General features: G+C 41.4%; 1 protein-coding gene and 1 long non-coding RNA gene across 2 annotated transcripts in view; one reads left to right on the top strand and one right to left on the bottom strand.

The window, feature by feature from the left end:
* Positions 1–9,457, bottom strand: part of LOC122556628 — a 28,306-nt gene extending 18,849 nt beyond the window's left edge. Inside the window, exon 1 of the long non-coding RNA XR_006313589.1 lies at positions 8,309–9,457. This is a non-coding gene — a long non-coding RNA (uncharacterized LOC122556628). The remainder of the gene's footprint in view (positions 1–8,308) is intronic.
* Positions 9,458–9,553: 96 nt separating this feature from the next.
* On the top strand, positions 9,554–21,164 carry LOC122556626 (heterogeneous nuclear ribonucleoprotein A3-like). Its single transcript, XM_043703553.1, has 2 exons — positions 9,554–13,909; positions 20,480–21,164. The coding sequence occupies exon 1, from the start codon at positions 9,598–9,600 to the stop codon at positions 10,570–10,572; it is 975 nt and encodes a 324-aa protein (XP_043559488.1). The 5' UTR covers positions 9,554–9,597; the 3' UTR covers positions 10,573–13,909; positions 20,480–21,164.
* The last annotated feature ends 1,731 nt before the right edge of the window (positions 21,165–22,895 follow it).

Here is a 22,895-nt window from a genome sequence, read left to right as displayed (position 1 = left end):
AAAATAGAAACCAAAAGAGGGATCAGGAAATTGAAATACTGAAATTTTCAGGAAAGAGGGTGAGGAACTGAAGGTAGCTTGTCAGTCACCTGTGGTGACTAGGAAAGCTGCAAAAGAAGCTGAACAGTTACAGGAATCAACATTCCCCACCCCCACCCCATACCCAGATGTGGAGGAGTTGAAGAGACATTGAAGCAGTGTCCAGTAATAAAGGCAACAGTAGAAATAGAGGGATAGTTAGAATGGGATGCAAGTGCGGAAGACAAATGAACTGAGAGAAAAGGGACGGGTAAATAGAAGCCATACAAGGTGAGCAAGAAAAGCTGAAACATGAGATTTAGTGTGCTGCGTGGGCTAAGGAAACAAAAAGCAATTGAGGAATACTCGTGCTGATATGAAAGGAGGGCTGAAGAGAAAAACAGTGAAAGTGGCACACAGCAAGTAGAAAGGGATGATGACAGACAAGGAAAGAAAAAGGCCCTAGTAGCTAAAGGATGGGAGGAATTAGAAATGGCATCGGATTCAGAGCCTGAGGGGGATTTATGGAGAAGTAGCACAGGTAAAGGGAAAAAGGGCCAACAGTGAAGGCTGCTACCACTGCTTATAAAAGAGGGGAGAAACCCACAATACATTCCTTGGGGAACTCTGGATCTGCCTGGCAAACAATCCAATGATTGATGGAGTCAGGTTTGATCAAGTGAGACAATGTATGGCAGGCCTTAAGAGACTTGTTATCCACCCAAATGGACCCCAGGCTTTGAGAAGGGATCCACTGGGAGAAAGTGAAAACCCGGCTGCCTACTTGGAGAAACCAGTTTAAAAAAAAAGTGGAGATGGGAAACCGAGCAAGACACAGACTAATCAGTTGCTGACCACAATGTTCTGAAATTCCACAATTGAGGCAATGCCCTCCCAAGTCCGGTCAAGACTGGAGGAGGTGGGTCTGACATCAGTGAGCCACCAGAAATTTAGAAATCATGTAGCTCATGCCGTTGAAAGGTTTCGAAAAGACAAAAACTGTCTGAACAGCAGGAGGAGGTGTAAATGCAGCTCAAATAATCAACACTGGTATGAACCAAGTGCTGGTGCAAGGGGGGTCCTATCAGGTAGCCAGAAAGTCCCATGCCAGCAATGGAGGTTCTTAGAAGCTTCCCCACAGGTCATGTATCCAGGGTAGGGCAGATTTAAACAGCCTAAACAGAACTGGAGTGTCCAAGGTCAGGAACCTAGGAATAGGAGACTAAGGTACATGATAAATCAGGCTCAAGGGGGGCCAGAAATGATGTGCTGGGGATGCCATCAACCAGGCCACTTGAGGAATTACTCTTATTGGACCAGGCCCCCTCTGCCCCACAGCGGGCCTAGACAGCAGGAATCCCTAGTGGCCACTTCCCAGACACTTACAGACCCAGCAGGACCTGTTAACCCAGACGGGATGTGCTAGGGATGCCCTGAGAACCTGGGTGAGACCGGGAACTACCCTGTAGTAGCATGGGAGGCTGATCAAGAACCAGTAATACAAATTAATATAGAAGGGCAGTAGATGCTGGAGCTACATACACTTGCGTATAGCCGCGGTATGCCTCTCACCTTCCTGTGTCAAGTAAATTTGTTAAGACTGCAGGGTTCTCAGGAAAATCACAGGTAACTTGCTTTACAGCTCCAGTAAGATTAGAAATGGAAGATCATTCTGCCAATATTAGTGTCTAAAGAGATGCCAATTAACTTGTTAGGTAGGGATGCTTAGAAGTAATATTTTGTCATGGAAAAGGCCAATATATAATTAGCGATGCAAGAAGTTAAAGATGTTTATGCGATTGGGGATATAGTAATGATATTCAACACAGTTGGGTGATGTGGGAAGCAGAAGTGTTGACTATATTGACTAAAGCAAGACCACCGAAGTCTGAGCTGCACTGTACAGTGATATTTGAGTCTCCGGATGAGGTATTAGAGAGGCAGTGGCAGCAGGAAGTCGCTGGTCCACAATATTTGAGAAGTGAAGCAATAGTATTAGGGGAGCAGGGAATGATCCTGCAAATAGAGAGCAATGCATTCCTGGAAAAGTGGTATAGTGTACTAGGTGCTGCACCACATTTAACCTTACTGGTAAATAAGAGATATCAATCTAAAGACTTAGGACCTATAGCCAGGCATGTAGAAACAATTAAGGAACGGCATATGCTCATGACAGGAGTTTGGGAGTCTGGGGATGGCAACTATATTAAAATCCTAGTATACTGCAACTTGACAGGGAATCTGAAGGTAACACCCCAGCGGAGCATGCCAGTGACAATGAAGGAAGATGAGCTGGGACAGTAGTGAAATTTCTTTCAAATGAAGTTATCCCAATGTTTGGTATAGCGTTGGAAATCGGCTCAGACAATGGGTCTGCCTTCATTCAGAAAGTAGTTAAGTTGGTGCTGCAGTCTTTGAGAATCAAACAGAGATGTGGATGCATGTATCATCCCCAGTCACAGGATATGGTGGAAAGAATTAATGGGACACTTGAAAGCCAAATTAAACAAGATCTGCGCAAGCACCAATCTTAATTGGATTGATGCACTGGCACTAATGAGTTATCGCATGACCAATCTAACACTGCATGAGATGCTCACAGGTAGACCTATGCCAGTGCCTAGGTGGAAAGGCCCATATGAAGGGCCTAGCTTGGAGCAGTTAAGCTTAGAACTTAAGCAATATATGCAGCAGCTAACTATGATACATGAGACTACCCATCTGCAGGAAACACAAAGGGAACAGAGACCTGTCAATGAGGAAGGACCTATTAAACCCAGGGATTGGGTGTACTTGCAGGTTTTTGAAGATTCTTGAATGAGCCAAGGAGAGAGGGACCTTTTGTAGTGACTAAGGCATCGCCTACCACCATCCAAGTGGAAGGACAACACACATATGATACCACCTTAATCGTTGTACTAAAGCTCTCCCACCGGCAGAAATTCACTCTAAAACTGAGGTAAGTGGAGTTGAGGCTGAGGAACTTTGATATGGGCAGGTCACAGAGGAGGCTAGTACCCCTCAGCAGGGTTCCGAACAAGGTACAGGAGATACTGATCACTCCACTCCAGAAATGATAGTGTTGGGGATGTGGAGCATAGTTCTCCTAGCAGCAGGGATGGGGAAGACATGGGTGATGCCCCTGATTTTTTTTTTTTTTTCCCCCCTCACCCCTGATGCCAGGCCTGCATACTCAGACTTGGAGACCATTTAACTTGGCAGACCTGGACTGGTAATGCCAGGGTCACTCCGGTTGGGAGGCAAAGATGTATTAAAAGTGCAAACCTTGTGTCCTAACATGGGTATGCACCCATGACAATCACTGGTATCAATGGGCAAACTATACAGCCGTAATGATGGCTAGACAGGACAGTTTCTTGTGTACTAAGGCAACCCCCTCATACTATGTTGGCCCTATGCCCTATAACTCAACCACCTGTACTCAATGGCATTTGCAGCACTCTAGCTGATCTCTTAACCTGGATGATTCATCAACTTACGGGCGATCCCATTGCCTGTTTTGGAGCCTCCTACTTCAGGTCTCTACGTTCTATCAGCAGGATGACATGGGCAGGCATCAACTCCAACGGTGGTGTGGCAATTGTACCCTGTGGTCCACCAGTAAGACTAATTACACGTTCCCCATGGCTGCTTTTAGAATACAGGAAGGGTTGAGTTTTGAAAGCTTTAAGCGAAATGGTTCCACACCAGTAGACTATTTTAAGGGTCCTTACGGGTATACGATTGAACTAGAGGTGGACACCACATCTGGGGCTATTTTAAATTCTCAATGCATCCTACTGGCAGACATATAGCGGCTGTGTGGTAAGAAAGGTGGGTTTTACCCGCTGCTGCCTGCTGACTGGAGTGGCAGCTGTGCCTGTGTAATGCTCCTACACGAGGTAGTTATATCGCCACATGTGCAGCTTGATGCTACGTCAGTCAGCTTTGCGCCGAACTAAGCAATGGTATGTCCCTGATCCGGCAATTTGGATTGATGGTATTGGACAGCCAAGAGATATTCCTAATGAGTTTAAGGCCCGCAATGAGATTGCCGTGGGCGGGGAGGCTCTCGTCGCAGTGATAGGGGTTAGCAAGAATGCTGAATGGATTAATTACATTTACTACAACCAGCAGAGATTTATCATTTATACTGACTATGCCCTTGTGGCTTTGGGAGAACAATTGGATGCTACTACCAAAATGACATGGCAAAACAGACAGGACTTTGGATACTGACAGAAAAAGGTGGGGTTTGTGAGATGTTTGGGGAGCACTTCTGTGCCTTTATACCTAACAACACTAGCCCTAGGGGATCTCTCACTAAAGAATCAAAGACTGGAGCTAAAAGACAATGCGGGGTTTGGTCATCAGGCTTTTGATTGGTTGAATAATGTCTTGGGGGAGCATGGCTTGTCAAGTTTGGTCTTATTGTAGATGTGTTTTTACTTGTTGCCTGCGTCTTTTGTGCTTTTATAAGTCCTTTTTTTTAGTTCACGTCACTACATGGCAACTTGTGGTCATTTCAGCTACCCCTGGAAGCGCTTACTCCTCTGACATGACCCCACTGCTGAACTATTATGATCTGACAACCGCCACAGTACAAGGAATATGTCTACGTGGGGACGACTATGATCTTTCTGTAGAAAGTGTGGGTCCTCGATTGTGAGGGATCTTGAGTCTTTTTTTCTGTTCTTGTTATTGGAGGACAGAGTTTTTTGGCCCAAGGGATCCCAGGAACGGAGGAAAAACTCTAAGTCTCAGCGTCCGAAAATTATTTAGTCCGTGTTGGGAACTACTTTGTTTGTTTGTATTAGGGCTGAGCTTATTGTTTTCTTTCTCTCTAGGTGAGACCAGTAGGTCTCAAAAGGGGGAATATGGAAAATAAAGAGCATGGAAAGAGTTAAAGCATGAAGACCACTGGCAATCTGTGGAAGGCAGGATGGGTTAAAAATAGTGGAATGCTCTTACACTAATTAGCAGAGTCAGGTTAAGGCTGAAAGGTCACTATGGCGGGATGAGATAACAATTAGTAGAGGTAGTTTCCCTGTTAAGTGTCAGTATGACAAGACTGGGACCATAAATATTTGGGATATGACATTAAATATCTAATAGTTAGAGTCAGCTTGAGACAGGAGACTACTGTAATATATGGGATAGTTAAATAGCTATCATGACGACGGGTTAGTCTGGAACAGAAGATCACTGTAGCAGAGGTGATAATAAATATCTAATAACATTAGGAAAATATTAATTAGTCTGGAATGAAAGACCATTGTTGCAAGAGTTAGTATTAAATATCTAACCGTGACATTAGTTGTACATTCTACTTAATATTATTCTAAAGAGATAATGGAAACTAACATCATTGGTTTATTGTGTAGCTAGAATGAGGTACTTAGCATATCAGCATGTCCAACTATATTAATCAAACAGAAACATGATAAAGATATTTTTTTAAAAAAAAAGGACCCTGAGGTTCGTGTGCATTCTAGAATCTGCTTTCTCAGTGTCACTGGTTTTTTTTTTTGCAAATAAAAGACTTCCTTCTTGAAGGACTGTCTGCATCTCCTGGTGAATCTCTACATTTTCTCCACAACACCATTTCAGTGGTTATCGTGAAATGATAAAAGGAGGGAATGAGAAAGTGTGTAAAGATGAGTAGGTAGGAAAAGAGTTTTTTTTTTGGTTTGAGTAAAGAATTCATTATGTGAAGCCAGTTAACAAGGTTAAGAACATCCATTGTATAATGCCAGACTATTTAATCTTTACTGCTGTTGCTCAATGATTGTAATGGTTACCCAATCAATATAGATGTTGCCTTATTTGGATGCTGCTCCCTGTAAGTGACTATATAGTTCCTTAAGAATCTACTATTCGAGAGAAGACCGAGAATTCACTCAGAATAAAGATGGAGGTAAAGCTATACTGTGTCTCTGAGCATTTTGCTTTGCTTTGACTGAGGTGGCACTGGAGTGTACTCAGCACCCTACTGTACTCACTATATACCCATGACTGCATTGCCAAATACCAGCCCAATGCCATTTACAAGTTTGCTGATGACACCACAGTCGGTCGAGTCTCAGTGGCGATGAAACAGACGGGAGTTGGAAGACCTGCTAAAATGGTGCACCGAGAACAACCTAGCTCTCAATGCTAGCAAAACCAAGGCACATATTGACTTTCGGCAGGATGTTACTCATGCCACCCTACACATAAACAGAACAGAGCTGAAATCAGTGGTCATCCACAACAAGCTTTCTTGGACACTTCATGTGGACACACTGCTTACAAAGGCCCAAGAATGTCTCTTCTTCCTCGGGCAACTGAGGAAATTTGGTATGACAGCAAATACCCTTGCCAGCTTTTATAGGTGCGCCATTGAGAGCAATCTCTCTGGATGTATCACTAACTGGTATGGCAACTGTACGATTCAAGATCAGAGACAGTTAGAGTGGTGAACTCTGCCTGGACAATCACAAAGGCCAACCTCCTATGTATAGAATCCATCTACCAGGCCCACAATCAAAAAGGTTGCCAGCATTCTCAAAGATCCATCCCACCCTGGCAATGGTTTTCTATAACCTCTACCATCAGGGAGAAAGTACAGAAGCCCACTCGCACTCACTCCACCCTACTTTTGTTCGACTACTGAATGGACTCAAAAACTCTTAACATTTTGCTTGTAACTGTTTTGTTTTTGCTGCAGTTTACCTATTATTTACTATCTATGCTACTTAACTCCTGTGATCTGCCTGTATTGCTCGCAAGACAAAGCTTTTCACTCTGTCTCAGTACACATGACAATAAATTCAATTAAATTCGAATGGAACCATAAGTGAACCAGTTGAGACTGTTGTGTTGAATGTTTTTGTTTTTAAGGCATAAATATACTGTTCAACACTATTTAGGAATTAAAACTTATTGTGAGTGGGTAAATAAATGGAGTTGAGTCCATGAAAAGATCAGGCATGATCTTATTGAATGGCAGAGCAGGCTTGATGGGCCAGATTGTCTAATCCTGCTCCTATTTCTTATGTTTTAAGTCCAATACAGACAAGATAGAATCATAGAATCCCTACAGTGTAGAAGTAGGCCATTTGGCTCATTGACTCCACACTGATCTGAAGAGTAACCCACCCAGACTCATCTTTTTACCCTCTAACCCTGCATCTCTCATGGCTAATTCACCTAGCCAGCACATCCCTGGGCAATTTAGTATTGCCAATCCATCTAGCCTGCACATCTTTGAACTGGGAGGAAACCAGAGCAAACCCTTGCAAAAATAGGGGGGATGAGCAAACTCCACATAGACTGTCACTCAAAGCTGGGATTGAATCGGAGTTCCTGGTGCTGTAACAATGCTAACTCCTGTACTCCAAATTGTCTCCTGAACTGTAATCAATGCAATGCTTAAATTAACTAAATGAAACAATCCTGTAGTGCTTCAGCTAAGAGAGTATCAATCAGCCATATTTGTAGCAATGTTTCCACTCCTCCTTTAGAGAATTTGCTGTTGATTACAGTTTTTGCCCTACTGCATAATCTCAAACCTCGAAACTTGTGCAAAATAAGACACGGAAATGAACCAAATTTATTTTATTTCCTTCAAGTCTTTAAATTCTGCAGCAACACATTATTTCCCCTCACTACTCAGAACTCATCAAAAATATTGTAACTGGACTATACCTAGAAATGGGAATGGGGCCATTGCTTGTCCATTGTGGTGGAAACTGCAGAGTCTTTTGCCATTACTGGTTTTGGGACACCAGGAAATGTTTGGGGAAGAAGAAGAGATTCTATGGAATTATTTTGTGAAATGTTGTATCATTTATATACATACAAGCTCTATCAACTTGTTCAAAATTCAAATGACACCAGGTTACAGTCCAACAAGTTTACTCAAATTGCAAGCTTTCAGAGCAGATTATGTTGGCAAAAAGATAAAACTGCACCTCAGCTTTAAACATAGACAGATTCAAAGTAGGATCTCACACTTAAAGTGCATTGTCTAACCGGAGTATCACCTCTTGTACATTGATAAAACTTTTATCTAGGGACAAAAACTTGTAAGGAATCTGGATTTTGAATTTTAATCAGCAGCCCACTTCCTAACTAATTAAAGGATTCAATAAGGGCAGCTCGTTTTAAAGTTGTTAACTTTTTGCTTATAAATATTGTCTTATACCTCCCTATCATACCACACGAGGTAGGAACGACGCTCTGAAAGCTTGCAATTTCAAAGAAACCTGTTGGACTAGAACCTAGTGTCGTCTGATTTTTTTTTCACCTTGTCCACGCCAGTCCAACTCCGGCATCTCCAAATCATATCAACTCGTTAATACACGTCAATGATCCCTACCAGAATGTGACTGGAGTCTCTTAGGAATTGAAGATCAATTTCCGGGATACAATTGTGGCGAGTAATCATTGTGATATTGAAAATAAAGTTTATTTCTGTCATTTTCTTTGAACGCATTCTTTACCAGACATAAAATTTCCGAAAATGAGAAGTGATGGTGTGTGTTGTCCGGGGTGGGTGGAGAACGGTGGCGTTGTGGTTGATTTACAGTCGATTCTCATCCACGTATGGGGTCTTATTGCTTTCCAGTTGCTGTAGGAATCAGTGTGCCACAGGGACTGGTGAGGGTAAGCGATGAAACGTACCGGATTACGCTTAATCACATTTGGCAACCCTAGTTTCCACTGCATCACAGTTAATGGTCCTTGTAATTACTCATTATTAGGTTTGCATTGATAATTTCTCGCTTTATAAATTCCTACGCGATAACAGAAACTAAGGACAGAATGTAATACTTCAGTAACAACTAGATTGCATGTGCCAGTTCTAATCGAGATAACACAGGAAATCTATCTAATCCTTCCGCTCCATCTACACCACACGTGTTAAAATATGGAAAGAGAAACTCGCTCCTGGAGTTCACTTCTTGTTTGTGTGTAATTTACTTCCTATGTCACTTGTTCCATTGCCCCTCCCGCCCGAGGCGTAGCACTGACTGAGATGGGAAGTGGCAAAGTGCGCACGATACTGGGGCGGCAGGCGCCCATTTTAGGCCGGGCCGCGTGGGCGCGATTCATATTTTTGACGAGCGGGGGCCCGCTCGCTTGACGTCCGGCCTTTCGAAAAGGGCCCGCCGTGGGGGAGGCAATCTGGCGGTTTCCTGCTCTCTCTGCGCCACAGGAAACCATACGGGCCTAAGGGGCCTCCACACTCGAACACACCCACAACAGGCAACGTTAAACAGTTAGAGGCTTGCAGACCTGCGCCCAAGATTACAATGTGCTCCTTACTATAAATAAAGCCTGTGTTTCTGTTGGGGTGAGCACTAGCTTGCAGCTTGAGGTGATGATTCTCTCTCTCTCTGGAGGACAATGGAACAGACAGGGCTCCTCAACTGCAGCACAGAATGGGGCTGAGGTTACCTAGCAGCCAGGGAGGAGCCAATCAGAACGGCGGAACGGGGGTGTAGCCACGCCCCCTCCCTCCCCACTATATAAGGCGCTCATTAGGCAGGCAGTCAGTCTCTCGCAGTGTGAAGTGAAAGCAGTTGTTGCAACATGGCGAGGGAACAGCTCTGTAAGCTATTTGTTGGCGGGCTCAGCTTCGAAACGGTGGAGGGGAACCTGCGGAACCATTTTGAGCAGTGGGGGAAGCTAACTGACTGTGTTGTCGTACAAGATACGATCACCCGGCGCCCCCGAGGCTTCGGCTTTGTCACATATTCTTCGCCGAGCGAGGCGGATGCTGCAATGGCTGCTAGGCCTCATGTCTTAGATGGCCGCACGGTGGATCTGAAACGAGCTGTGCCAAGGGAAGACTCCAACAAACCTGGCTTCAACATGAAGGTAAAGAAGATCTTTGTTGGCGGTATAAAAGAGAACCTTGGCGAGAATGATTTACAAAGCTACTTCTCAGACTATGGTATGATTGAGAAAGTAGATGTGATCTGTGACCGAGAGACTGGCAAGAAAAGAGGCTTTGCCTTTGTGTACTTCGATGACCATGATTCTGTTGATAAAGCGGTAATACAGAAGTACCACATGATTAATGGCTACCGGTGTGAAGTCAAGAAAGGTTTGTCGAAGGAGGAGATGCAGAGCGGAACTAGACCTCGAGGCCGAGCTGGCAACTTTAGCCAGCGAAACGGTCGGAGTAATGGCAATTTTGGAAACGCGGCCGGGTATGGCGGCGGAGGCAGCTACTACAATGATAGAGGAAATCGAGGCGACGTCTATGGTGGTTATGGTGATGGGGGGTATCCTCGGCGTGATCGTTCTTTCTCGGGAGGCAGCTACGGTGATCGAATTCGGGATTACGGCTTTGGGAGCTATGGTGGAGGAGAAAGAGGAGGATACAATAATGACCATTTCGATGACATGTATGACAACTTTGGGAGTTACTCCCCTGAGCAGTCCAACTATGGTCCCATGAGAGGAGGGGGTGGTATGGAGAAATATGCTGGACCCTACAGGGGAGATTACGGTGTTAGTAATAGAAGCAGAGCCAGAGATTATGGAGGATATGCCTTTTAGTTCTTCTTGGGGTGGGGTTGGGTGAGGGGTAAAAAATGGGGGGGGGGTTGCGTAGCTACAAAATGTACACGAGTAATGCATACCAAGAAATCTGCATTCTTTTTTGTTTTAACTTTTTTCATAATAAACTACATTGAATTTATCTCCTTTTTTGTCTGTAGTGTCTCTTTCTGGGGTGCAATACTTGAAGATGCTGAGGGTTTTAACTTTTTTTTGTCTGTAGCAATTTGATTGTGTTTCCTGTTCTTTGTGTATTTTATTATACTCCATAACTTGTTCCCAGGCACACTGAAGAATAAACGTAGTTGTCACCTTTTTTAAAAAAAGTACAGATTTGTTGGTTTAGGTGGAGTTGATCCATTGATAAGGCTATGGGATAGAGAAGATAATTTGTCAATACAAGTAATTCCAGTTTTAACTTTCTGGAGGTGGTGGTTGTGGAATTTTAGCTTTGCACATTTGCAGTGCTGAAACTTTTTAATGTTCTTTAGGCCTAATTGTACTTTTTTCCTATTGCAACTACTATTGTTGACTTTGTTCTGATTTCTCTTTTGAAGGGTGTGCATGTTTGTTTTTGTGTGACCTTTCATCCAGTTTTTTTGAGGTTTGACACTAGCCCCTGTTAAGTACTTTACAAACTCCTTGTGCCTGACTGTATTGCTTTAAAGTGAGACTTCACAATATATTGATGCAGACTACTGGATTGTCTGCTTCCCACAAAAGAAATTTCAATTAAATTATTTCAAAAAGCTTCCGATGCACAATACTGAAGATTTGAAATGAACAAGGTGCTGGCAAAACTATGTAGCTCTGTCAGCATCTGACACAAGTTAACATGTCAAATCCAATATGACCTTTCCTAGTAGACTTGAAATATTAACTACTTCTCTACAGATGTTGCCAAACCTTTCTTGCTCAAGCATTTCCTGTTTCAATTGAAACCTTCCTGGGTACAACCTGCAACTTAATTCTATCTGTTCAACTTGTGTTGCTGAGACTTAGTATTGGTTTTAAGTAAATGTACAGTACTTCCAGTGATCGCTAAGTTAAGATTTGAGATGTAGGGACGAAATTGGAGATTACTGGAATTTAAATTTTATACTGACAGTTAGCCTTGCAGCCCCATGAGCCTCTTCAGCCATTCAATCAGATCATGGCTGATCTGTGGCTTAACTGTACATATGTGCCTTTGGCCCATATCCCTTTTGCTGAACAAAAATTTATCAGCCTCATTTAAAATTAACAAGTGATCTAGTATAACAGCAGTTTTAGGAAGTGTCTTAACCTAAAGTCTGCAGAAAACAGGCTTCATTTGTATGATCCAAAAATCCAGGTATTTTTCTTGTTGTACCTTGTACATTTTTTTTCCCTCGGTGTGGTACCCAGATCTTCTCTCAGTACTCTAAATGGAATCTAATTTGGGTTTTCTTCAGCTGCAGCATAACGTCTGCATCCCATACTCCAAACATAATTTAAAGTTCTTATAGGCTGCACAGGTCAGCATTCTCTCAAATTTACGAGTGAACACAGAGTCTTTTGATTTGTTACTTCATATAAACCAAACAAGTAGTTACTGGGTAACTTTCAGTAAAAACAACAGTTAAGCCTTATTCCCTGCATATTTCTGCTTCAGAAAGTTCCTTTAAGCTAAGACATTGCAGTCAACCTTGTCTGCAAAACCTGATTTTGGCTCCTAGCTCTCCTTGGCTATATAAATCAGCACAACAATTCACTTGCTTTTGAGTGTGCTGCATGTTTAAGTTTGAGTTAGGATATTGGGTTGGCGTAGAGGGTCTGGCAGAAATCAAGACTTGAGAATTATGTAAAGAAAATTTCCAACTCTAATGGAAATAACAATTTGAGCAAACTTACATATTGGGTGCTCTCAAAAGGCTTTGCTGCAGCCTGCACCCTTTTCACTTGTCACTGGTTGTTAAAAATAAAATTGCTTTAGAATATTCAGCTTCAGCAATGAAATTTTGACTAATGTACAAATTAGGTGACGCCTACCAGTTGAAAAGGGTTAAGAGAATCTGAATTCCTAGTTGGCTTTTTGATCACTGAAGTTTTGACTCTGGAAACATTGTTCTCTTGTAGTTCCATATGTTCAAGGTCATCACATTGGGTAAGTACATAATTGTACTCAACCAGTTCTCAAGACAGCTTCGATATTTTGAAGCAAAGTAGATAAATGATTTGGACTTATAGAAAGTTTACAATAGCAAAAGTTCTTATACTAAAATGGGGTGAATGGGAGATAGAATGATAAGTCACTGATTAAAACTAAGAATTTGCAGTTTAACATGGAGCTTTGCCTTCATATAAAATGCACTGCAATTAATGATCACTGAGGGTCTTCTGCTTAATTGTACTCCAGTTCAAGTGTAGTGATGTGGGAGCCATTTTTATATTTAACAAGACTCTACCAATAACGTAGGATGAATGATTTGTGCTTATTTATAAAACAAAATGTTGGCCAAGATAACTACTGCTTGCATTTTATATAGAACTTTTTTTACCTTGATTATCACGGCCATAAAGGAAGAACATGGATACAGTATTAGGAAGAGTCTTGGTCAGAGATGGTTTCTAAGGCGAGAATTCCAGAATGTGGGGCCTAGATTCCTGAAGGTTATCCCTGCCAATAGTAGGGTGAAGAGCGAGATGCAACAGAGGAGTCTCCCTGTCTGACCAAATAGTATCAACGAACCTTTAACTCACCTACACCAGAGGATTGGGAGGACAGGCCTAACATCTGAAGGACAGGTTTGATGAACTTGGATATTCATTAGGATTATGGTTTTCTATCTATCTAGTAACACTTTCTAGTTACCTATTAAATTACTACATTTTTCAGAATTAGAAATCAAATTGCTTGTGATTTCTTTGAATGATACCTGCCAATTCTCATGTTTGTTTTAGTCGTATTGGACCATGCACTTTGCCTAGTCTCTATATTATAGGAAGTGAAGTGCAAATATTAAGTTGCTTTCTACTCGTTTTTCATCTGTTTCATTTTGAGCGGGAGTATGTTGAACTGACCCTTGACCTTTTACATCCCAGTAATGTAAGTCTTTTGTTGTTCCGGTGAGATCAAGACCTTATCCTATAGATAGAATGTTAAGACTTTAAAAAACCCTCTAAATAATGTTGTTGTTAATGTCACATTTTTAGTGAAGTAGTGGTTGATTGTTTTTGCACTTTTTTCTAAGTCACTAACTGCACACTCTTCTCTTATGCAGCCCTCAAGCAGGAGTGAACAATGTTTGGGTCTCCGCTTCTCATCACCTGTCACCAATGATGTCTGCCAGACTGATAAAGGATGAGCTTCTCCAGGGTGAGACTGGTTTTGCTGCTCTTGCAGTGCTGAAACAGCCAAGCTACCTTCTGTGCTGCTGTATCCATAGGAAACTTCTGGGAGAGAAACACTTTAAAAATTTCATATTTGTATTCAGTTAAGCTGTCTTGCCAAATACTTGTTTTTTTTTTTTTGTTTTTGAAATGGCTTGTTATTTCAATACAACTGGTTTGATTCTAGTAGAAAACATCAAGTAAAGTAAGGCCAAAAGTGCAGCTCAGAGCCCAGAAAGGAGCATTAATGCATTGGGTGAAGCAACCGTAACAACTCATATATGCTTAACATGAGTGAAGTTACTCCAGGCAAAGCCACAAGAAACATGTCAGTATGGGGTTTAATTTGCGAAGTCGTTCACATTTTTTTTATAACCAAAGCCAAGGTAGTGATGAATATTTCCAACATACCTATCTGATGTACAGTATCAGAACCTGCTCCTTTTTTTGACCAGCTATATTGCTCTTTGCCAAATGCTGGAATAGGCAGTCTGTGAAACCACAGGACATTGAGGTAATATTTCATGTCAGTAGTTACTGTGGAGAAGGACATGGATGCTGTGGACTTTGGGAATGAATAGTAATCTCTTAAACTGTCCATCTTACAGAAAAGGTGCTGGAAGTATGAAAACAAAGCTACATAAATCATTGGAACCTGATCAGGTGTGTCTCCAAACTTTGTGGGAAGCTGGGGATGAAATTGCAGGGTCTCTTGCGGAGATGTTTGCATCATCCTCCACCATTGGTGAGGTGCTGGAGGACTGACTGGCTAATGTGCCACTGTATAAGGTGGTAAGATAAAGCCAGAGACTGAGTCTAATGCCAGTGGTGGGTAAATTGTTGGAGGGGATTTTTTTTTTGAGGGACAGGATATACGTTCCATTGGAATGGAAATGACTGACTTGGGGATAGCCAACATGGCTTTGTATGTGGGGAACTGTGTCTCTCTAACTTGAGGTGTTTTTGAAGATGTGACAAAGAAGATTCAAGGTAGAATAGTAGATACTATCTATATAGATTTCAGGAAGGTGTTTGGCATGGTAGATCATATGTAATTCAGGGGGAGCTATATAACTGGACGCCATCTCCTTGATGGTAGGAAATGTGGTGAAGTGTTGCACTTAAGACAGGAGACCTGTGAATAGTGGTGTGCTGCAAGAATTGGAACTGTGTCCAATGCTTTTTGTTCATACAAATGATTTTTGATGTGAATATAGGGTGTCTTGTTAGTACGTTTGCAGATGATGCCACCAAACTTGGTAGCATAGTGGACAGTGAAGGTTACCTCGGTGCAATAGGACCTGGATTGGATGATCAAAAAGGCCAGGACGTGGTGATGGGATTTAATTTTGATAAATGAGGTGTTGTGTTTTGGTGAGGCAAACGTGGACAGTACTTGTACAGTTAATGGTAGGGTCCTAGGGGGTGTTGCAGAGCAAGAGACCAAAGGGGTGCAAGTGCATACCTCAAGTGGAGGCACAGGTGAAGAAGACATTGGCATGTTTTGCCTTCATTAAGCAGTGAATAGAATATAGGAGTTGAGATGTCATGTGGCTGTACAGGACACTGAGGTGACTTTTAGAAGAGTGTGTACAGTTCCAGTCTCCCTGATAGGAACTGTTACCCTTGAAAGGGTTCAGAGAGAATTTACAAGAATATTGCCTGCATTAGAGGGTGTGAGCTATAAGGAATGGCTGAATAGGTTGGGGCTTTTTTCCTGGAGCATTGGATGTTGAGGCGTGACCTTAAGAGGTTTATGAAATTGAAGGGCCTGGGCAGGGTGAATAGCAAAAGTCCCTTTCCCAGGGTAGGGGAGTCTAAAACTGGAGGGTGCATGGTTAAGGTGAGGATAAAGACTTTAAAAAGGACCTGAAGGGCAACCTCACGTAGAAAGTGGTGAGTATATGGAACAAGCTGCTGGTGGAAGTACAACTACAACCTTAGAAAAGGCACCTGGATGGGTACATGAGTAAGAAGGGCTTAGAGGGATAAGGACCAGATGCTGGCAAATGGGACTAGATAGTTTAGGATATCTGGGTGACATTGATGAGTTGGACCAAAAGGTCTCTTTCTGTGCATTTAAGTTAGGATCTTCAACACCTTTTTTTTTAAGGTTGATCACCAAAATTTCTTTTGAAGAACTGAAAGTTGGCTTAAACTGAAAATTACAGTATACATTGTGCAAGACTCCGTAACCTGAGCAGATTGAAAATAGCTTGAGGTTTTTGTCTTGAGGCAAAATGGCACATTGCCATTTTTTTAGTTTTTCAAATGCTGGCAATCTAGTCGTTGAGCAGAGCAGTACAATAATGCAAGATGTTTCATGGAGCAGTTGCTCAGCATCCAAAGCTCTTTCTAGGCCAAATTGCATTGCTATCCGCCAGTAATGGCGATCCACACCAAGTCAACAAGGTTACTCCTTTTCAACTTCTTCTGCTTAAGACAAAGAACATGGGTATGCAGCAAAATTGAAATTCACAACTGCTATCTTAGCTGGATGTGGTCTGAGTACTGCTTGAATTATAATTGAATGCCAGTATGTACTTCACTGTCATTTGTTACAGATATTGGTGATCTGAGTCAATAGTAACATGACACTGAAGTATCATGCATGTGTCACTTTAAAATTGATAATTATTGGACAAGAAGTGATTAGAACAGCTTCCTCCATTCAGCAAAACCTGGTCCTGTAGTGCAGTAGATAGAGCAGTTTCCTGATCCATTGCAAAGCTGGTACTCCAACCCACTTATCTAAGAACTAATTGCTACATGCTGACTTCATGGTCACTATTTATCAACTGCATATTTGGGACATTTCCATCTTGGAATCCATGCAGAAAAATACTAACTTGCAGTGACATTCAAATCCTAAAGATTTGATACAAAGCATCCTACAACTGAATTAATATAGATGGTGAGCCACTAAATCTGAGCTATAACCATCCATACTTATGAATATGGCAGTAGCTCCAACTCTTGTGATGTGCTTAACTTTCTGGCAGCTGCCGTTTGCACGTGCTTTGAGAGGATGTGGAGAAGTTATCTACTCCTCGTCTTGACTGGACTTTTTTTTTTCCTGCCAAGCTGCAATTGTGTCCACTTATCTTTTTTTTTTTGTTTTCATGTGTTTGAAAAGTAACTGGGCACTATGAACATCTGTTACAGTCCTGAGCACAACCTCTAGTGAAGCCTGAACTAGGCAAATGCCATAATCCAACTAAAACTCCTTTTTTAATACTGCAAATTAGGCTATTAAAGAGCTTGGATGTCAACTGAAATTTCAACTGGACTACTTGCTGTAAGGTAACTTATAATGTCGTACAAACAGAACAAAATATCTTGCACCTGTAACTACTGTGGTTGTTGTCACTGTATTGAGTTGCCTTGGCAAACTAATTAGTCAAAATATTTTCAGCATTCTCTTCAAAGCATTTGGTTACTCAAAAAAATAGAATAAAGTGGGATTTGTCTAATCCAGTTATGACCAGGATCAGAAGTAGGACCACTTGTCAGTTTTTCTTTATAAATTAGGAATGCACAGTTAGGCTTGACCAGTAGCAGGCTTTGTTCCCTGTCCAAGCTTTTTCTCAGCTTACCATCTATCCAACAGAGGAATAGGACTTTTCAACCAGTTCATAGTTGATCAGATGCTGATTAGGCCCATCAATGACTTAATAATAAAGCCCTCCATGCTGTCCTCTCTTTGTTTGTACAAGAGCTGTGAACTTCAAATAACGAAGTGTCTTGTTTCTGGCCAAAGGTTTGTTCAAGGCAAATAATTTTCAGTTAAGGAACCAGGTACAGAACCTATTTCTATACACTTGGAACACTAAAATAGCTGGCCTGAGCAAGTGGGTTTTTTAATGCAAGATATATTGCCATTTGGGAGTGTATGAATGTTGCAATAAGTTAATGGTGAATTACAAATTTTGCATTCTGAACATAGTGGAAGATCGAGAGCAGTGGTTTTTAATCTGATTAGGTTGCAGTTGCAATATTCTTGGTTTTGGTCCATTTTTAGGATATTAAGGCTTTTGAATTGTACTGAAGTGTTGATTTTTAAATGGTGCCAGGGATTCGGGATTTCAGTTAGTAGACAGACTAGAAAAGTTGCTGATTTCCTCCAAACAGCAAGTTAGAGGGTCTAAAAACCTTGTGCTTCTCAACATAGTGCATGGTTTTACTGTAGATGAGAAACCACTTTTTTGCTAGCAGTGCTGGTAAAAGTAGAGTACAGAGCTTTTCATTTGAACAATACCTGAAAGGGTGTGGTCATGATTGTATGACCAGTTGCAAATTTTCTAGTTTCATTCTTAACCACAGGATCACCAAAGTAGTCATGTAGAAATTTTAGTTACAAGAAAAATCGCAGCAATTTAATTGGATTGTGACTGCGCTTCAAGTATTGTATTGCTTTGGAAGCTGTTCCAAAAATACTACCTTCAAAAGTTGCAGGCATTATTTGGCCAAACAGCTTTTTGTGATGTTTCATTTGGAGTCTATAAACTGTTGCAGGAGTTCACTGCAACTCAACTATATGAAAAGTTTCACTATCAAATGTAAAAAGTGATGCAGGGAAGTAGAAACTGGAAGAACTGCAGATGCTGGAAATCAAACAAAAACAAATGGTTGGAAAGTCTCAACAGGTCTGACAGCATCTGTGGAGAGAAGAGTTAATACTGAGTCCAGTGTCCCTTCATCAGAACTGATGGCAGCTAGGAAATTAGTTTTTATGCAGAAGATAAATTTGTTCGGGGCAGGAGGAAGAACAGTTGGACAGACCAAAGGAATGGCTAATGAAACAGTAGGAGTGAAGAGCTATTAATTGGGATTGTTAATGGCTAACAATAGGTTGTGCGCCCACAATGTGATATGGCCTAGTGGGTCAGAGTAAAGACATGGAACAACTCCAGTCCTAAAATTTGTTGAACGGAGTCTGGAAGACCCTAGATTTCCCAAGTGGCAAATGTGCTGTTCTTCCAGCTTGCACTGCTTTTGGAGCCTTGCAGAGAGCCTGAGGCAGATTGCCATGGAGCAAGATGGTGTTGAAGTGCAGGCATCTGGAAGCTCTGATTTGTGGGCAGGATTTTCTGTAAAGCAGTTGCCCAGTCTACACTTTATTTCCCCAATGTTGCAGAGACTATATTGAGGAGCAAACGCAATATTCATTGAATGAAGTGCAGGTAAAGCGCTGCTTCGTTGGGAGGTAATTTGGCCCATGGATACTGGAGAGAAGTAAACAGACCGTCTGTACTTTGAGGGGAAGGTGTTGTGGGTATTTGTTGTAAGTAGAGGAGTGCACCAGGATGTCCCAGAGGGAACAGTTCCCAGTCAGCCTTCTGTAGGTGTCTGTGTGTCAGAAATTGTGGCTAATGATTCTGTCTGGGTATGGATGCTGCTGAGCTAGTAGGTAAGGACAAGGGGAACCCTGTCACTGGTGTGGAAGGGGGTGGAGGAGAGGAGAGGAGAGAGCTGAATAGGAAATTTGATCAGACTGTGTGCAGAGGGCCCTACCACAAGGGTGCTGGGGAATCCTCTGAGGAAGAATTGGACATTTTTGAGGCACCCTTGTCAAAGTTGATATTGTCTGAACATATGCTACAGCGATGGAGGAACTGGAGAATGGGATAACCTTTTTAAGGAAGCAGGATAAGAGGATATATAGTCTAGGTAACTGGGGGTTGGTTGGTTTGTAGTGGATGTTGGTGACTAGCTTAACCCCAGAAATAAAAATTGATGTCTAGGAAGGGAGGAGTCAGATGGACCAGGTGAAGCTGAGAGCAGGGTAGAAATTGGAAGCAAATCCAGACGAGAGGAATGCAGTACCAGTGATATCATTGAGTTGTGGGTGGGGTCCAGAATAGCATTGGAACAAAGATAGGCATAACTGTACCTGCATGGGTCCCAATGGCCACCTCTTCAACCTGAAGTAAATGAGGGCAAAAGAAGCTGCTAAGGGGGAGGACAGCTCAGCCAGGTGGAGGTGGTTGAAGATGGTTCAGCCTGCTTTTCCAGGAAGTAGTAGAGAACCCTGAGACATCATCCCCCATCAGGATGTGTAAAGGGATTGCACGTTCATGGTAAAGAGGCTTTTGGTGCCTGCAAACTGGAGTTCTGAAACTAACGTAAACTGTCGGAGGAATCACTGATCTAAGTGGGCAAGGGCTAGACCAGGAGGGAGAATTTGAAGTAGAGGTAGGAAGAGGTATGTTCTTAAGGGGCAGGAACAGGCAGTGGGAAGTACAGAAGTGTTGCTCGTTCCTGGTTTTTAAAAATCTTGCAGGTTTTCTGCTTTTAAAAACCATGGCCAAAAATTTGAAAATGAGTTCACAGGAGGTCATAAATAGATTGGAATCCTTGATTAGATGTAATCCATGAAATATTAATGTTCCAACTGCACCAGCATTTCTGAGGAAGGGTCAGTGGACCTGAAACATTAACTCTTTCTCCCCATGGATGCTGCCAGACCTGAGTTTTTCCAGTAACTTATGTTTCTGATGTACCGCATCTGTAGTTTGTTTTTATTTTGCAATAACTTATTCTGGTTTGCTTACAGATGAAAGTTCAAGGAATGAGAATATCACTTCATTTTACTGGTTTTGGTAATCTAGATCTAATTTTCTCTGTAAAAGTGTAAATATTTTAATGGAAAGATGTGATTCAAAGAAAACTGATGTTTAAACTCCAGTGATTTTAAAATTGAAGGTGGAGAAACTGCAAAACCAAAACTGAAATGAAGGTCATGATGGTGATAGCATACCTGACCTGAAGTGTTAGTCAACCAGTGCATGAAGCTTGGTGAATCTAAGCTCAATTAAAAGTTTATTTTAGCATTATGTTGCTTTTAAAACTGTAAATTTCTGACGTATGTTTTACTAATGAATACGTGGGTGATCTTTTTATCTTGAAAATGTGGGCTCTAAGGGATCAGAAGATCACTATAGTCTGACCAGTTCTAAAGTTTTTTTAAGTACTTTTTTTATTTGTCAAGATGTTTGATTTGTTTTCTCTTGCATCCTGTGTTGTGCCTCCACTGAAATCTTCACACTGTCACTCTGCATAGGAAAATCTAATTTGTAATCTAATCTAATTTCTAAAGTGGCACTGTACTTCCTTGTGGAATGTCTGGCAGGTAGTGATTTTGGTGTATCTAGTCTTAAGGGTCTAGTACACATCTCTGCAAGTTATAACTGGAACTTTTATTGTATTATGGAAGAATAAAACTGATCTCTTGCACACAATCAGATTTGTTTTGGGTATTTACTTATAGCTTAAGGAACAACTGATTTCATTTGGATGTCTAGGATTTAGAATAAAGTCAGCCATGCAAGCTCAGCTGTCAAAGCAGAGGTGGATTTGCAACCTGTCTCTGCAAATGAATGGTAATGGTAAACCACTTGTTTTAAAAGTTCTTCCTGATGAATTATCAGGACATGGACCAAGGACCTGCCTTCAAGCATTAGTTCACCTGCTGCAGTATACCTGTAGCTTAGTTCGCAGGGCAAAATTTAGTTATAACACACTCTAACATGTCACCTGAGGAAATTCTACACTTGTCATAACTTGGACACTCCTGCTTTTTGGTGGATGGCACTCCTCTGAAGAACAGAGGAGTTCTCCCTGGTGTACTGACATTTTGTGTCTTTTTTTTGTCATTTAACTCATGAGATTTTAGAGTAACTGGCTATACTTTAAGCATTTTAATGGCTGCAAAATGCTTTGGAGTTTCCGGAGCGTGCGAAGAGCAAGACTTTATTTTTACATCTGATTTATAATTTTTAAATGGAACTTGGGAGAGTTGACTCTAAATACTGTGGCTTACACAATCCATACCTTTCAAATCTGACCTGCACTTCCTATTAGAGACAAATTGAAGGTAGTGGTCATGCATTTTTCTTTTTAGAAGCTTGCCACTATTTTGCCTTTCTCTCAACTTGAGCAGAAATGATTTGGTGTCTGTTTTAATTTGGTGTCCATAAAATGTGTTCCTTCCTGCTGCCAGTATTGACTTTCAGTTTAGGATGAATTAATACAGTAGCATAAAGTATTCAACACTTGTTCTAAATATCTTGAATTCAGATCTTTCATTTCTATTTCCGAAATTGAAAAAATTCATTATTTATTTTGTCTCTAATGCATTCTGAATAAGATGGCTAATTAAGCATTTGCCAAGAGATTTTTGCACAACCAGTTCAACTATGTATGATGGTAAAATAGTTGTTTTTGTCTGCTTGATTTCTAATGGCATTGGATTTTACACTTTTTTAAAACCAAGTTTGTTTACTATAGCCGACTGGTTTGTTCACTATATTAGTGTATGTAGCGCAGATGATGCACAATGACATTTTATTTGCATCTGAAGGAAAAGGAGTTGTTGAGCTTGAACAGGCATTCACTCATCGTGGCAGGATGATGTGTATAATTCCTATATTGGGAGGTTATGAAAGAACTTCCTACACTAGAAATAGCGCTCAGCAGATCGCTTAGCATTCGTGAACAGCAATTTATCATTTTTGGTTGATTGCTTGCCCTCATTGCAGGGATTCCCCAGAATGTGGAGTGTTCTGGTTCCCTGGCTTTGCAGTTTTATTCAATTTCTAGTTTGAAAATCCAATGGGGCGCTGGTAGAAGCAGATCATGTTGTGACCAGACTTGTGTAGATCATGGTCTGAGTTTGAAGCCTTTCTAATTGGTGACATAATGGTACAGGAACTTTACCAGTTTGAACTCCTAGATTTCAAGTAAGTAGTCAGTGTGTTTTAAAAAAAAAAATATTAAGTTGTGTTTATGCACAGTGCACAAGCATTCAGGTAGATGTTTAGAATTAAGTGCATGGAAGAGTTTAGAATAAATATTTGGAACAAAACACAGAACTTAAATTGCCTGATAAGTTACTAGGAACAAATAAGCATTAGATTGCTTGTACTGAAAGTCTCTACATTTCATTAAAAGTGCAATTGAGGAAATGATCC

Source organism: Chiloscyllium plagiosum, chromosome 14 (genome assembly GCF_004010195.1).
Source record: "Chiloscyllium plagiosum isolate BGI_BamShark_2017 chromosome 14, ASM401019v2, whole genome shotgun sequence".
NCBI lineage: Eukaryota > Metazoa > Chordata > Chondrichthyes > Orectolobiformes > Hemiscylliidae > Chiloscyllium > Chiloscyllium plagiosum.
The sequence above is the reverse complement of the archived record's forward strand: the minus strand, read 5'-3'. Positions and strand labels throughout refer to the sequence as shown.